The sequence below is a fragment of the Prionailurus bengalensis genome, chromosome B1, assembly GCF_016509475.1.
Source record: "Prionailurus bengalensis isolate Pbe53 chromosome B1, Fcat_Pben_1.1_paternal_pri, whole genome shotgun sequence".
Lineage (NCBI taxonomy): Eukaryota > Metazoa > Chordata > Mammalia > Carnivora > Felidae > Prionailurus > Prionailurus bengalensis.
The window spans coordinates 31,579,816-31,597,158 of record NC_057344.1 but is presented as its reverse complement, the minus strand read 5'-3'; the positions used below and the strand labels follow the sequence as shown (position 1 = coordinate 31,597,158).

The following is a 17,343-nucleotide window of genomic DNA, read 5'->3' as shown; positions in this document are numbered from 1 at the left end:
CTAGAAACGGAAGACTGTGGTTGACAACGTGATGGGGCATTCATAGCGTCAGGGGGGCAGGTACGGACGTTAACAATGGCTTTGAAGCAAACCTCTCGGAAACTTGACAGGGAGGGGAAAGGAGGAAAAAAAATGGGGAGACCAGGAGGAGAAAGGAAGCCCCTTATGTTTGACCAAAGATCTTTTTTGTCCTCTCGTTACCTCCAGGACATTTGAGGTAAGAGAATAATAACAGCGCAAAACAAACTAAGGCCTGGAGGGTGCTTTTAAGCTGATGCAAGGGCCAGCAAAGAATTTTGTTCATTTCTTCTCCTGCACCCTCTGTCTTGGCGGCTTCAGCAGTAAGAACATGAAGTGATGAGAGCCACGGCATGTAACGTTCTAAATGACACCATCTCTTTGGGGGACGTGTTGGCTGGTTGGTGTGGGCAGACACGATGGCCACAGGAGAGCTACCCAAGGTTTGCACGTGCAGCAGGCCTGGAGGAAGCTGTCAGGAGGCCCCTGCCGCCTTCGGGAAAGGAGGAGTCAGGCATTTGGACAGGTGGCTGTCCTAGGAAGGTGATGCAGAGATTGGGTGGGAGCGGGGTCCCCTGGCCTGCTCATGGCTGTCACCCTGAGCAGCACATTAACTTTCACAAGCAAGCGGGGGAAACTTCCAGGTTGTGTCAGCAAGAACTGCCGCTGAGCAGTTAACCTAGGTGGGCTGCCTTGGTGGGCTGAAGGACAAGCAAGCTGCGTTTTGGCCAACTGGCTGCGGCCATCCATGGGCGGAGAGGCTGGCTTCAGCCAGGAGGGGCCGTGTGTCCCGATCCCGCATGCTGTGTTTTTTTATTAGGATGTTGCGGCCTTACATTCTGCTGCATCCTTGCTAGTTGAAATTACAATGACCTTGACGTAGTCTTCCCCGCTTCTTCTCCACCATCTGACTTAGAGGTTGTCATGTGAATGCCCAGACCTGGCCTCCGCGGACTCAAGAAGGATCTGTGTGGGGCTCTGTTCATCTATTCACCCTTTACCCATCCATCCATCCATCCATCCATCCATCCATCCATCATCCACCTATTCATTCATCCACGCATCTACTTATGCATCCATTCTTTCAGAATCTGTTGGGTGCCCACTGTTTGCAAGGCCCTAGGGTGTGTGCTGAAGAAGGGAAGTATAGTCTTCTGCCATCGAGATGCTTATCATCTAGGAGAAGGGGACAGTGTATGAAGAAATTGCACGGGAAACTGTTTCAGGCACCCTGCTAGTCTCTATAGGGCCCCGTGGTGCACAACAGAAGGAGTGATCTGCTCTCCTTGGGGTCTCAGGAGTGCTGCATAGAGGAGGCGATGGCGTGAGGGGTCAGAGAGGGGGTGGGGGTGCTGGGACGGGTGGAGATATGAGTCTAGACACAGGCTACCGTCAGCCTGACCCATCCGGGGAGCATGGGGTGTGGAACAGGGACGCAGAGCGTGCTCAGGAAGGCAAGAGAAGTAGGCAGGAGCCACACTATGCAAAAAGCCTGGACGTGGTGCTAACGATTTTGGACTTGGTAACACAGGTACTGTGGAGCCATGAAGGCATTTTAAACAGAAGAGTAACAGGGCCAGATTTGCACTCTGGGACAAGTACAGATTCAGGACAGCATGGGACCCAGAGGCGGTGGAACACTTAATTCAGCCAAAGAAAGAGGGTGACACCCCAAAGAAGGCAGGGGCCCTTCCCCTCCCAAGACCCCCAGGATTACTATCTTCCCGTGTTAGCCAGTCACCTTCAAGTGGCCACTTTACTAATTTAATTTTATTCCTCAGTTCCCGGGGCACAGAAGGGAACTCTCGGGGCACTCGGATTCCACCCCTGGATTGATTGCAGGCCTCCACAAAGTCAGCACTGCCTGGAGGTGCGCAGTCTGGTTTGAAGGCCCGCATATGTACCGCCCCAGTTGGCTCTTTCCCCTCTCAGTGACTTCCTTATCTGCTTGTGGCCCAGGGGCGTCCCCTTCTCTGTCTTGAGGGAGGTTGGACCTGTTCAGAAGTTGGATGGTGCTTGGCCTCTGGTGGGCGCCATCGTGGGGGGCACAGAGCCCCCAGCCCAGACCTGTGGCAGGGGGGCACAGCTTCTCTGGAGCCCGGGAGGGCAGGGGCTGTGTGTGAGGGGCTTGCGAGCTCGCCTCCTGATTACCCTTTGGTCTTCTGGGGCTGGCACACTGCGGATATTAAACTCAAACTTGAAAACAAACCGTGGGTGGGCAGGGGACAGGGGAGTGAGGAAGGGGGGCAGGAAGACACCTCTAATTAGGGAAAATTTAGCGATTCTTTAGATCTTTACAATATCCAAATGGACTGCTTCCAAGAATTCACAGACTAAGCCAATAAATCGCCCCCAAAGAGGTCTCTAGGGGACCCGTTTGAACGAATGGGCGAGAGGCATGGAGTGCTTTTGAATAAGTGAGTGGTTCTCAGTATTTGAACGCGGCTGGATTCTTTTAAGACACTTAAACTCCTGAACTATTATTTGTAGTCCCTGGGCACACAGTTCACACGTTTTCTCAGACCCTTGCAGAACGGATGCACCTTCTGGATCAAGGAGGGCCCAGACGGACACGGAGCTGCTTTTATTTCCTGAGTGTGTTGGAGCCCGAGCCCGAAGCGTGGGCTCAGAAAAGAAAACCCACCTGCGGGGGTTGTGTTGGTGGAGACCTGCGGTGAGTTGTGTTGGTGAAGGCCAAGCCTGGTGCATCTGAAGGACAGGTCCCAGTGGGAGAGAAACCTGCCCACACTGTCATGAGTGGCTGCCACTCGGGCCAAATGACCCAGTCCATCGAGGCGGATTCTTGCCGTCTGGCATTTTGAACACTTGGGTAAACGAGGACTTGAGGGGTGGCAGGTGCATGTCGAGGAGGCAGAGGTGGAAAGAGAGGCCTGGGTCACCTGGGCTGGCAAAGATTTCTAGGAAGAAATCTGCCCCGGGGGCCCATTGGAGGGGCCCTGCTCGTTCGGCTCCTGTTCGTGGAGTGTCGTGAGCTCTCAGCTAGGTGGCGCGGAGGACAAGGTGGCCGAGGGAGTTTGCAGTTGCGAGATAGAGGCTAAAAATGCAGAAGGGAACAAATACACAAAATACTTGCAATTGAGATCTTTGCTGTTGAGGAGCGGCTGAGATAGGGAATTCAGTGGAGGTGGGGGGCAGGCTTCAGACAGGGTGGTCAGGGAGAGTCTTCCTGAAGAGGACGGTGAAGGGAGAGAAGGAGCCGTTTCTGCAGTGAATGGGAGAAGAGGACAGTAGCAGCAGCAGGCCACTGAGAGGAGGCTAGGAAACGGAAGGAAACCAGGGTGCCCCCGGGGAGGAGGGGGAGGAGGCGGGGAGGGCAGGTTGAGGCTGGGAAGGAAGGCGGTCTTGACAGACAGTTTGCATTTTATTTATGCAAGCAGCCAATCAGGGTCTTCCTTTTTTAGCTCAGAGGTAGCATTTTGCATTTTATTTATGCAAGCAGCCAATCAGGGTCTTCCTCTTTTAGCTCAGAGGTAGCATTTTGCATTTTATTTATGCAAGCAGCCAATCAGGGTCTTCCTCTTTTAGCTCAGAGGCAGCATTTTAAGGGTTTCCCGGTCACTTACAGGTTGGCGGCAATCTATTCTGGTTATGATGAAAGGAGAGCTGGTCACTGACAGAAACCGAGTCCTGCTGGGAGATGAGGAAAGAGAGACAGAGAATTAATTTTGGGACGGTGGGGAGGGGGTGTCTAAGGAATGCAGGAGGTCCTTGGAGCCTCGAGGGGCAGCCGGGGCAGCCGGGGACTGTGAAAGGGGTAAAGAAAGAGACAGCAGACCAGCTACAGCTGCCTCTTTCACAACGTGGGCCCTGGTTTCTGCTACGAAAGTACTTTATCATTTAAAGAACTAGCCCCTTGGGCTGTGGGGTCACACAGACCTGGATTAGAAGAACCCTGTTCTCACTCTTGCGTGTACCGGGGCCTGGGACAAGAGGTTTCTTTGAGTTTTTTTTTCTCCTGTCTATAGGATAAGGATATGAAGACTTCCCTAGTAAGATTTTGGGGGAGGATTAAATAAGCACTCAGTGCTTTACAGAGATGGTGGTAGGTGCCCACCAAATGTTAATTGCCTCCTACTGACTACATAACCAGCGTTTTACTAGAAGGCGATCAAGTGGAAAGATAGTGGGACCATTTACCACTCTTTCATAAGGCGTCCCCACAGAGTAAAGAGCAGGGCCATCCATGTACTTTGGGGAGTCGGAAAAGTCCCTGGTCGGCCTGAGACCTGAGGGTTAGTTCATCTTCTCTCAGCTTCCTTTTCTGTAAAAAAGCAGGATGTGGTGGGCAACTGGCCGGAGGTGAACGAGTTAAAAAACATCCCTCGGCCTTATCTCTGGAGATTCTAATCAGGAGGTCTGAGCTGGGGCCCCAGGTGGTTGTGAAGCAGAGGCAAAGTCATTCCAGGAACCCTGAGACAAGGCCTTTTTCTAGTCCTGAGTCACCCTCCAGATGAGGACAGAGGGGACCAAGAATGCATTCTACTCATTTACCACCAGAGGGCGGGCCTGAGGCGTGATGGCCAATGCAGACCATGCTGTCTGTCTCCAGCTCCCCGCACAAAGAGCCCAGGGGAAATCTGCAGTGGCACAGAGGATGATGTGCAAGGCAGGTAATGAAGGAGTCACAAGAGGAGCAAGCCAAAAGCTACTAGATTCTGAAGTTCATGCATTCCTCTGGGTCGTGCTGTCTGACAGCATTGGCACCGATGGGCCTCTTGTCTTCACCCAGTAAGGGCTTCATCAAGACGCTTTCCCAGCCCCAACTGAGTTGACCAATACTCTTTCCGGTGCTAGAAAAAGCAGCATCTGGCTCAGAGGGCCAGTCACATCCACCCTCATGGGTCACCACTCCGTAACCCTGGGTAAAGGATGCACCCGCTGGAAAGGCTTGGATCCGTTGGCCCTTGGCTATTCCTCTGCAGAGGGCCCCTTCAGGGTCATGCACACAAAGGAAACAGTTGTTATGGCCCGATTCCATCTGCAGAGAAGAAGGCATCACTTCCAGCTCAAGTGTCCTAGTCAATGCCCTTAGTTTTTGGCAAGGAAGAATTCCAGGACCTTCTCTTTACCACTGCGTTAATTTTAACCTCTGCTGCAGACTGCACTTGAGGCTGTAGCCCTTGGCGTAGGTACTGCAGCAATGTGGGGACCTTGGGGTTTTCTCTTCTTTGCCGCGTCTAGGCTCCACTCTTCCTGTCAAAATTGTTGCTTTGGAGTTTCCCTACTCTGTGACATCCTGAACGTTCCACTTCCGCAGAGGCCTGGGGGCTGGAGGGGGGGGGGTGGAGCATAGGAGCAGAAATGGCTACTTGCAGCTTCCCAAAGGGGGAAGATGAAACCAAGAGATGTGGTGGGCCTGGTCCGAGACAGGACACGTACTGTGCAGGGCGCTGAGGAACTGAAAGCAGCCGAGTCACCCTGCAGCGCCCTAGTGACGGGACTTCATCTCCCCACCCCCAGTTCCCGGCAGGTTGTAGGACTCAAACATCTTAAAAATCCTGACTGAATGTCATCACTCGTACATCTAAAGTCCCCACCCTGTCGGACCCCGTATGGGGGAAGACGTGGGTAAGATTTTTGAAAGAGTTCTGAGTCTCTGTGAACTCAAACCTTCAACGGAAGGAAAATCCTGCTCCCCTCAGCATGGTATATTGGAGGATGTATTGTGTAGGTGGTGGGATATGATAAAGGGTGTTATGCAGGCACGTACAAAGAATAACGGAAGAATGGAGAAAAGAATGATCTAAACTGCAAGAATGATCTTGCAGTTTCCGGGACTTGGAGGAGAGAAGGAAGACCCAGCAAGGCGACAGTGCTAAGAGAAAGGCTGAGTTGGGGATTTTGTTGACATTAAAACTCACCGTGGCAGTGACATGGAAGTACCTTTTTTTCTTACACGATAGCATTTAGTTATATGTCAAACACTGAGGGCCCCCTGCCACGGATCAGGCAGGGTACCGGTCACTGGAGAAAAAGAAATGCAAGGCTCTTAGCTTTTAGGAGTCATGCTCTGATAGAAGAAACCAACAAGTAATTACAATACAGAAGGGTGTATGTTTCAGGAGCGGCGAAAACAGGAGGTTGTGCTTAATGTGTTAGGGGGCGGGAGGGAAGCAGATTTCACTGAGGAGGGGATCTTCAAGCTCCCTTTTAGAGGAAGGGTTGAGGGAAAAGGGAGAGAGGTGAAGGGAGGAACACAGGGCAGGGCATGGATTTGAGAAGGCACACGGCCTCGAGGGGCAGTGTGTGTGCGCGTTGGTGCACGTCTGCGTGTACCCCCTGAGCATGGGGAGGAGATGTGGGTGTCAGGGATGGGAGGTAAAGCTGCAGAGGAGGCAGTGGTCAGAGACTGGTATAGAACCTGGTAGAACGCTTGTGTTTCATGTTTGAAATGCATTTAATTTTTTAAAAGTTTAGAAAAACCACATCCAAGAACAGGCTAACATACTTGGTTTGGGGATAATGATTTGTAACTTTACAGGAATTTTGAGTGTTTATTTAAAGACAATGTGAGAAAATAGTCTATGTTAACAAGTCTATCGGTGCAGAGCGGGTGGAAAATTCTTCCCCACCCCCTTTTATTTTTCTGCATTGCATCGAGCGGTAAGAATGGTACGAAATGCAGATTGCAGACAGTTCTTTTCCTTGGCCAATGAAAACTATTTGGTATCTTCTTTGTGCCAAATACTCTTAGGCTCTAGTCAGAACAGACAAATCAACTTAAACCTTAAATCTTTGAATATGTGTAAGTGGAAATGTCAATTACCGTGGACTCATATTGATGGCTACTGAAATAAGGCTAATACAAATAAGACTGACATAGAAGCTATTAGGAGCTTTTATTACAAAGCAAAATATTCGATGGCAAATCAGAAAATAACAAGATATAGTTCAATCTGTCAAGATCAAAAGGTTCGGGAGTGGGAAAATATAACAAGAATGTTAACAATTTAATTAGAAGTCATTTTGTTTTAAATTAATTTGAATCTCATTATTTGCTTGCTTGTCAAGTGGTATTTTTTCATGATTTAATAGGACACTTGCCCCCACCCCTGTTGGAACCTACAGTTGGCTCTCACTGGTAGGAGGGCACATTTTAGCTTTCTCAGACTTGTAACTTTAACCCTTACAGGATGACACCAAAAGCTGCTGACGTCAAGTCACTTTGCTCTTAGCACATCATGTAGTTGCGGGGGGGGGGGGGGGGGGGGGGGGGATGCGGCGAGGAGGAGTGCTTCTACTTTATTTTCAAAATGCACAGCTAATTGGAACTTGAGTGAATTAATCAACCATGAAGCTTGCTGCATGCCCTAAAGCTCCTTTCTGGGATCTTAGAATTTATCAGAATAGAAGCGAAAGAGTACAATCTTACATCTTTTGGACAGATAACCATCCAAAGTGGCCAGATGCAGAAAGACATTGGAACGTGGGCCCACAGTAGCCCTAGGATTATTTTGTCTTTATCTGGCTAATCTTTGCTGAGCAGGTATGAGCCAATTAAACGGATTCTTTTTTTTTTTTTTTCACGGCTGCCCGATGGCCTAGATTATGGAAGGATTCCTCTATTGTTTGATCTCAAGTCGAGAAAACCAAAGCCATGGGCCTGCCCAGATGTTTTAGTCATTGTACCTGCTTGGGCAACATCTCCGAAGAGATGACCCCTGGTAGACCCCTTGGGATCAACTGGACCAGTTCACTGGACCAGGGATTCCGCAGTAAGAGTGCCACTGCATGATTTGGACCCGCAAAGCTAAGGGATTCCAGGCCTGTTCAATGGCTAGCGCCAAGAGAGCCGTTCAAATTGTAACTAGCATCTGCCTGGGAAATCAAGAGTCGCCTATTAACTCTGATTCCGGACGTTTTCGTATGACTCAGTTTCCATTTCTTTGGGGGTATAAGATCTTTTCATTCCTCTTCCTGCTTTTCCACAGTTCATCACCTCTTTCGGTCCCATTGTGTGATGTGGAGGCCCCTCTGCAGCACTGTAAATCCTCGGGCACGGTAATCTTAAGTTTTTCTTCAACAGATCCGCAGGCACCGGTGAAATGCGCCCGTCTAAACCCCCAAACGGGCGTGAGCGGCCCTGACTCCTAAAGAGAGCAGGGCCGCAGACCGGGCTTCCCCCCGACGCCCCGCGGGCCGTAAAAGGCTTTCAGGGCGTGGTCTCCTGTCTCTCTCTCCCAGCTCCAGCAGCCGACCACAGCCTTCCCGCGCGGCCTCCCTTCCCTGCTCAGGGTCCTCAGGGCTTTGGCCTCTACTGCCCGCTGCCAGGCCACGGAAGCCTGCGACCCGGCGTCCGCCCTCAGGCTAGCTCTCCTCCCGCAGAGGGCCGCGCCTCGCCTCGACCGGCGCCCCCCGCGCCCCCAGGGAGCCCGGCCGCGCGCCCGACGCCCCCGCGCCGCCCGGCTCGCAGGCCGGCGTCCAGCAGCCCCTCTCTCGGGGGCCGGGCGGCGGACGGGCGTGGTCGGCGCGGCGCCGCGACGAGCCCTCCCCTCCCCGTTCCCCTTCCATCCGCTCGCTGCCATTTGAATTCCCCGTCGACTCCTGGGTGGGGGCCGAGCGAGCCTTCGCGAAGGGCGAGGGCGGCGGGAGGAGGGCTCGGGAGCCCCTCCCGGGCGGCGCGGCGCCGGCCGGCGGTGCAGTCGCGCGCTCGCCGCCAGCAAAGCCATTGGCTCGGCGCAGTCACCCCACGCGGGGCTGCAGCGGCGGCCTCCGCGGATTGGCGCGCGGGCGGGCATCCAGCGGGGCGCGCGCGAGCGGGTGCGTGCCGCTCGGGCTGCAGCGAAGCCCACCGTCTCGGGGCCGGGCTCCCCCGGCCCGTAAAGACCACCCCTCCATTGTCCTTGAGTTGCTGATGCTGCATTCGGGGCGGCAGCCAGCTACAGTCCCCGACGCCCTGGCCCAAAGAAAGGGCGCGAAAGGCGCGCTCCCCGCTCGGGCGCACGCACCGACCGCCGCCCTCGGCGGCACACTGCAGCATTTCGCGCTCTCGCGCCGCTCCCCTCCCCACCCGCGCTCATTTGCATATCCCACGATTGTGGCCAATCAGGGCTCGTCTCTCTCGAAGCGGATGGCTTTTGCCTGAGAGGAAAGGGAGTGGCTGGCGGCGCATGCGCCGCGGTGGCCGACTTGAACCGAGGCTTTTATTGCTGTAGTTTATTTCCACCCCTTCCCTCCTGTTCTCTCTCTCTCTTTCTTTTTTTTCCGCCCTAGCTGGGGCTGTGTTGGAGCAGAGGAAGAAAGAGACAGGATTGCATTTATCCCTTACGTTCTTGAAATCTGCTATCAGCAAGACCAGCTAAGCGGTTGCATCTTTTTCAATCCTGCAAAAAAATACCATCTCTTTCCTGGCAATTTTTGCTTTAAAGGTGTCCTCTTGAAATTATTTTTTTCCCAGGAGAGAGATGTCTTATCAGGGGAAGAAAAATATTCCACGCATCACGGTGAGTTTGGTACTTGGGAAATCTGCGGTCGGCCAGCAACCTTTTGTGGCAAGGAACATCCAAGGAAATTTTTTTTTTTTTTTTAAGGAGCGGGAGAAAGAGGGACCTAACTTTTCTTTTTTCCTTTTTTTTTTTTTCCTGTTGCTGAAGAAGGCGATTGTAGTGGGAGACGCAGCCGTCTAGAATTGTAAGCTACATAATTTGTAAGGCATAAAAATAGGAGCGTAAGTGCATTAAGGACGTCTTAGGTAGCGCGCCAGATCCGCTGTATCCTTTTATTGTCAGTTCGAGATGCTGCAGTGCTGGCCTGCGGGGTGTAAGCAAATGGATGCCAGATTGAATATGCATGGTTGAAGCTCGGATATTGTTCTCCGGGCTGCGTGCTGCGAGGCTGGACTCCAGGAGCTGGCTGGGGGAGATGGAGAAATGGATTCTCCCTGTGTCTCCCGCCCCCACCATAAAGGCTTTCTGGAGCCTTCCTCCGGCTCCTTAGAAAAAGGAGCGGGTTTCAGCCCGGAGGCGTAATGACAGCAGAGGGATGCTGGAAAGGGCCGGGAGTGCCGGGATGATGTGGAAACTGGAAGGAAAAATAGGGACGCGGTGATGAACAGAAGAGGGTGGGGGGCCAGGCGTGGGCTTTTTGTCGATCACGGACTGGTTTTTGGTGGCCCTCTCGGCTTCCTCGCCCTCCGGTGTGGGGCTGGAACCCTGGCAGGGCTCAGGGTTCGCTTTCTTGTGACTTTCTGCCCCTCCTGCAGCCAAGGAGGCGCCTGTGTTGGCGCATACAAAGCGGGCTGGGAGGGTGGGCGTTGGGGACAGCGCGGAGCGGGGCTCGCGGAGGTAATGGCGCTGCGCGACGCGCGGAGCAGATGGCCCGGCCTGGCCTCGGCCAGACAATGATCGCTGCGGCCGGAGGTGTTGGCGCAGTTTGGGGCCTGGAGTTGTTAGTTTGTAAATCCCGAGAAAAAACATCTAAGCGATGAATTTGCGATGCTTCGGCAATGAACACAGGTTCTTGCTTTCACCGCTCTCCTGCCCTCCCCACCCTCTCCCCATCTTTTCCTGGAAAAATCTCACCAGTCCTAGTTCTCTACATCCCCGAATGAAATCCCGGGGAGAGAGGGAAGGCGAGGGAAATTCATTGTTACATAATGATGTGCAATTGCAATTGGCCAGCTGATTGCTGGGTAGAACCCAGGGCTGAGGCAGAGACCGAAAGAATCCTTGTAAACTCAAGATGTGTTTAGGGCTGGATTTGAGGGCGCGCTTTCGCTCTGGTTTCCTTCTTAGCTACGGACACCCCGGCTTCCTCTGGATGCACGAGGGCACACCCATCCGCAGGAGAGAGACGTGGAAACAAATGCACAGGGGAGGGGGCGTGTGCTCAGGAGGATTTTATAGGATGAACCAGGCTGTGCTAAAGAGAGGGTGGGTACTAGCTTTTTCTTGAAGGCCAAAGACCCAAGATCCCAAAGGGCCGGGCTCGGGGAGGAGGGAGTGGGTGGAGAGGACCCAACGTTACATGTTCCCAGCTCTGGAGGAAGGAGTCTGGGGAGAGGGGGTGGGGAGCAGGTTTGCCACAAGCCTCAAATAATTTGTTGTCTTCGTGAATGAAAAAGACAGTTTGCTTTTGACAGTGTGGGGAGAAAAATTTAGAAAGCAAACAATCAAGACCTTTTTTTTTCCCCCAAAGAGCGCCCCCTCTACCCTTAAAAAAATCTGGTTACGTTATCTTAGGACCTATAGTATGGTTTCCCTCCTTCCATCATCACGGCCAGCATCTTATGTAAGAAGCCTTCTGGAAGGGACTCGAGTGGACGGGGCGGTGATGTCTCATTTTCTTCTTAGCATGATGTTGGCTCGGGGATTCGCAGTGATGGCTGGGACAGGTACCGCAGTGACTAAGGGCTTCTCCCCTGCCTTCCAGGCGACGTTTATCCTGTCACAGCTGGGTAATGGGGGGGAAAAGGGGGAGATCATCCTGGGCAGAGAAAAGTCCACTGGATCAGGCGACCTGGGGCAAGTGGCTTAACCTCTCAGCCTCAGTTTCTTTATGTGTCATGGGAATAAGAATCTGGCCCCACCCACCTCTTAAATTTGTTTTGAGGCTTTGGTGATATAAGGTACCTGACAGGAATTTTGTAAAGGTCTTACACAAGTGCAGGAATTGTTGACTGTTTATTCCCATTTGACTTCCCAAAGTCTGTAGTAGGATGATGCACCCTACAGTGTATAAAATTAAAATGATCTCACTGTTTTCATTATGTTAGAGAAAAAAATAAATACTTTCTATACCCGGCTGTGTGTGCATTTATGTGTAACAGTATCTTTTTTCCCTAGGTGTCTAGCAGCTTATATGTTTATTCTCATTTTTATTTATTCTCCCCCCCCATATATTTTTTAAAGATTTGCTATAATTTTCTGGTTTTGGTGGGTGCTAAATACAAATAGCACTTACTAAGAATATTGGTTTGTAACTGAATTTTAAGGTAACCGTTATCAAAATGAATGTCATCCTCTGACGTATTTTGCATATTAAAACGGTGGCCTGTGGTTCAACTTGTTCCCCACCTGGGGATACAGCAGGTGCATGTCCACTGAACACAGGACATTAATATCCCATTCCATCCACAGCATTTGGGATAGAGAGGAGCCACAGTGTACCAGTTCTCTTGCATTCCTGGCCCTCACATGCTGCTTGTCATATATAATTTTTGCAACCTTTAAAATACAAGCGCGTCAACAATGTAGATTTTGGAACTTGCCATCTCATCTTATCACAAAATTTTACATTTTTCTTAACAGCCTAGTAGTTAAAGTGGTGTGTATTTGAAGTGTTCACTCCCCCTTTGTTACAATCGATGTGATTCACCCCAAAGATAAAAAGCAAATATAAAGAACGTATTGTAATGAAACTTTGCAGTGGTTGAGCGAAGTGTGTTTGTGTAGAGTATCCCATGACAACAGACTTGGTTAATTTTTCCCTACACAAACCATGCCAAGAATTGACTTCCTTACATGTGGGTGTATTTATTTTTAATGAAATTTAGCCTAAAGCCATTTAAAAAATATTGTCTTCTTTATCTGAAACGTTTACACTGTTCTTTAAAGAGAGTTTGGTAGGCATTCTTTCATTTTCTCTCTATGTCAGTGGAGAGAGATAGTTTTTGTTTTGTTTTGTTTTGTCTTTAAACCTAGAATAAGCTTTGAACTTTTGCCAGTATGTTCTGACTCATCAAGTGATGAATAGGTTGTCACATCAGGTTCACCTTTGTCACTGAACCTTTTCAGAGTTGGCTCATTTTGAGCATCTCTTTTGAATGCCGAAAAATGTGTCCTTAGCTCATTGTCTTGGCACTGATGTTCCTCATAGGTCCTACATGACCTTATTACTTCTTCGTTTCAGAGTGATCGTCTTCTGATCAAAGGAGGTAAAATTGTTAATGATGACCAGTCGTTCTATGCAGACATATACATGGAAGATGGGTTGATCAAGTAAGTGTCACTCATTATAGAGACGAATTTGTCTACCTTCCAGTATTCCCAGACATGACCTACAGTTCACACACATGACATCAAACTTGAGTGACTTCACACACTGCCTCACTTAGGATATGTTTAAGCTTATTTTGATTGGTGGCAACTAGTGACTTTGAAAACTCAGATTTGGGGAATTCAAAGGCACAATTAAATGCACACCCATTTCCTTATGTGTTATGTAATTGACTATTTTAACTGAGGTGACACAATATCTTCTTGTTGCCAGTTTAAATTCTTGGTTTATGATCTATTGAGTATATTAAAGGTTTTCCTAGAATATAGTTGTTTGGGTAGATTGCCCAATCTAAGGCATAAACTTGGCATCCAGCCTCTTCTATCTAGATAACACATCTGCTGTCTTAATTAAGCATCCAAGTTGCTGAGGCCAAAGGACACCAAATGAATTACCAAGTAACAGACAAAGTACTGCCTCATGCGCAGGGAATTTTAGGTTTCATTCTTTAAGTGGCAACAAACACAAATAAGAGTGCCCTTGTGTTTATTGTGTATTGTGTTACAAAAGAGAAACAACAGAGGGTTAAGTGAGCTGAGTACACACCAGTATCTTCCTGCCCTCCTGACTGGGAGCACTCACAGGGCCCTGGGAGAAATAGCACATCTGTTTAAAGACAAACACTGTAGCAAATGACATCTTTTAAATAAGCAGCATTCATCAAGGCTAGCAGCAAACCAGTCTGGAGGAGTGGAAAACTGGAGTGGATGGGTCTGTTGCCTGGAAACTCACGCCCTGATTTATGAACCTAAACTAGGTTTTAACATTTCCACATTTAATGTTTTCTCCATGTGTGTTTGTGACATTCTCTGCTCGAGGCTCTCGAATACCATGACTTTCATGTTCCGTCCCCCCCTCCCCCCCCAATTAGAAGCCAGCCCGATACTGGCCTAGAAGTGAGCATGCCTGTATGCTATTTTTAGTCCACACTAATTTGTTTTAGAACTTTTATCAACTCCTTGATTACTTTTTCCTTCTGAAAAAAACTGCTAGAAAGATGTAGCAAAAGTGTTTTTTGAAAATTGGAAATGAATCCATGACCCTCAACGGAATATTAATTTTTCCGTCCTTAGTATCTGAGTTGCTGAGCACATGCTTCCTGATTTTTAAATAGTTGTAATCATAATGTTCACTTCTCTTTTTTCTTTTTCTTTTCCTTTTTCCTTTTCTTTCTCTTTCTTTTTTCTTTTTCCTTTTCTTCTTCCCTTTCTTTTTCTTCTTCCCTTTCTTTTTCTTTTTCCCTTTCTTTTTCTTTTTCCTTTTCTTTCTCTCTCTTTCTTTTTCTTGGCTTTGTTCTACCACTGTCTTTCCACTACTGTTTTCTCAGTGTGGAAAATAAATGTAAAGTGCAACCAGGTCTGGAGAAAATTGCTATACAATTGAATTAGTACGGAGAAAGTGTTGTGGCATTTTAGGTAAATGTCTTGGGGGCCTTGTAATCATTTGATCTTAAGGCTTTTCTGGCAACTAAACCTCTTCCATCAGCATGTCCTGGTGCTTTATTTAAATTTTGTTTTGTAGTATGCTCTGTTTGCCTCTTAGTTGGGGTAGGGACTGGGGAGTGCACATATTAGGAATATTAATAATAATCCAAAAAGTCTACAGAACCTAGGGAAGGATAGTTTATGGCTTTGTGAAATGTCTGTCAGAGCCCATTTGACTCAGGAGTGGTTCATTTATAACTGTTATCACCTGTCCTGTTTACTTAGGCAAATAGGGGAAAACCTGATTGTGCCAGGAGGGGTGAAGACCATCGAAGCCCATTCTAGGATGGTGATCCCCGGAGGGATTGATGTCCATACCCGCTTCCAGATGCCTGACCAAGGAATGACCTCTGCTGATGACTTCTTTCAAGGCACCAAGGCCGCCCTGGCTGGGGGAACCACCATGATCAGTAAGATAGCTTAAAAATAATCATCTCAGAGCTTGGGCACCATTATCATTTGAAAACGCGTCTGTGTTGTTTCGATTCTTTCCTTCTAATAGTTGCCGGACTGAGCAGTGGATTGCTTTACCACATAAGGGGGAGGGGGCGGGCCAGCCATTTGTCTTGTTTCCTTGTCCTCGTTTGCCGTCCAACTCTGACGTGTCCATTTGAACTTGAGAATACGGTGCTAGAGAACTAGGAACGGCCTCTTGCTTTCTCGGCTGGAACTTTTGTCTTCCTGGCTCTGAAAATGTGATTCGATGGTGGTTTTGCTTTAAACACATTGCATTTGGGGTCATCGTCAGAGCTGTCCGTTTTGAGCCTTTGCTCATAAGTATTTGATTTTGGCTTTTAAACAGTTCCTGAGGCTGCATCTTCTTGGAGTGACGGCGGGGTGCTGCAAATGAAGTGTGGAAGCAGGAACCTGTATTCGTTCCACTGCTAAGAAAATCAAGTGGGGGGAATATTTCCTGGCCTGGGCTTGACGTAAATGGAATTGGGCAGCCCTCCTTCGAGAGCGACCCACAGATATTGTTAATTGTCATTTATGTAGGAAAATTGCTGCCACCCAACAGCAGATGTCCTTCGTGCATTGCTCCAAGGAATTTGTGCTTTTTGTTCGGCAAAATCTGAAGTATATTTCCTGGAGTCATAGCATGCGTGTTCAAAGTTAGCTTGTATAAGGTCGGCTTCCAATGTGCCTAATGATGCCCCTGTGACAGATGCTATTTTGGTTTTGAAGAGGGGGGTAAGCTCCACCATGGCCCATCAGACACATATGTAAAAAAAAAAAAAACCAAACAAACCAAAAACCGTTTATCCAAGAGCGAAAGGAAATATATAATCCATCTTCAAAACTTACAGTTCAGTTCAGAAGAGGGTCAAAGTAGAAAGAACTTAGCTATTTTATGCTTTAGAAAAACCTATGTTACTGCTTATTTTTCAGAATGACGGGCTTTTTTCCTTGTAACTTCACAGTCCGTCTCTCAGCTTCCTTTTTTCTATTCTGCCACTTGGGCGAACATTGCCCTGCTGTCCCCTCCTAGTCTGAGCGCCCCTACGTTTTAAATTGCACTTTCTTGGTCTTCTCTCTCGGTCCTGGTCTTCAGAGTGTCTGACGGATCAGCGACCACTGTCTTCTGGTTCAGCTTTCTAATCATAGAGCCTGCAGGTTGAAGCCTTATTACTTCGCTCTTGCTGCGCACCTCACCTTCTAACCTAGTGGGAGCCATTCTCAAGGGCGTGGGGGGCGGGGATCCTCCACCCACAGCTCAGTGCCCTGACCTACTGGAAGAGGCTGCCGTTTTGTCAGTCGTGTCTGCTAGGACTCAGCTGGCACCAGTGGGCCTGGCTGCCCCTTCTCCAGGGCCAGCTGCAGAGCCACATGGGAGCTTCGAGAAGCACCGACTGCTTGGGTGACAGCCTGCAAGGCCAAGTCAAGGCTATAATCTGCCTCTGTTTGAGTTCATATGAGGTCCTTGTGGGCCCCCGCGTTGCTCACCGGGTATTAATAAGCCACAAATAATCTTTCCCGAGTGAGTGGTCAGTGCTGTCTCTCAGTGGAGGGATTGCTGGGCGGGAGCCCCCTGTGGTGGAAATGCCGCCAACCAGGAGTCTGCCGTTGTGGTCTCCCTCCGGCACTGACTCGCTGTGCGACTGTGGGCAGGTCCCCTCACTTCGCGGGCCTGCTCATCTGCACGATGAAGGATCTGCACGAGCTGACCCTGCATGTCCCTTTCAGCCCCCACATTTGGTGACTCACCGAGCTCAGAGACCGTTTGCCTGTGATCAAGTGCACTTCGCTCAGCAGATGCCTAAAGCCCTGTCTTCTCTCAGACTTACTTGAAAGACCCCACCATTCTGTTTTCTCGTCTCCTACCTCCCTGAATGTGCCTTTCACTCCTTGCACTTGACCCATTCTTTGGCCCCCCATTCTGTGTCTTGTCCCTTCTCTGCTTTCACGCCGCACCCCCCCCCCACCCCCCAACTGCCTTCACCACGAGGGCATATGCCTTTCTGCCGATGCCCTGACTTTCTCTTTGACCTTCTTCCTCAGCAGCAGTGGGCTTCCTTCCCTTCCTTCCAAGTGGGCTCCTGAGCAGGGACAAGGGACAGATCCACAAGGCCCGCACCTGGTCCGGGGCCGGGAACAGTCAGCAGATGGCCTTATGGCAGATAAGGGTGAAGGAGAAGTCAGACTGCCTGCCTTACACATCTGGGCAGAATGTGATCGTATTTCAGTGTAGGGTTTGTGATGCAGTAGTAAGGCTAAGAGGCTGAAAAGCAGAGGGATTTAATGAGCAAACCCCAAGGAAGAAAAGTAATCAGAGGTGGCAGGGATGTGGTCAGAATTGTCACACCCCAAACTCCACTGCTTTTAA

At 49.7% G+C, this 17,343-nt stretch overlaps 1 protein-coding gene across 2 annotated transcripts in view; it reads left to right on the top strand.

Moving 5' to 3' along the window:
* Window positions 1-17,343, top strand: part of DPYSL2 (dihydropyrimidinase like 2) — a 133,086-nt gene that overhangs the window by 51,706 nt on the left and 64,037 nt on the right. The window contains exons 1-3 of one of the 2 annotated variants that reach the window (XM_043561280.1): window positions 8,246-9,482; window positions 12,889-12,977; window positions 14,745-14,929. In XM_043561280.1, the coding sequence (XP_043417215.1) occupies window positions 9,444-9,482; window positions 12,889-12,977; window positions 14,745-14,929 (313 nt within the window). In that variant the 5' untranslated portion in view covers window positions 8,246-9,443. Of the gene's footprint in view, window positions 1-8,245; window positions 9,483-12,888; window positions 12,978-14,744; window positions 14,930-17,343 lie in introns of those variants that run through there. The other variant, XM_043561272.1, reaches the window with a different exon arrangement.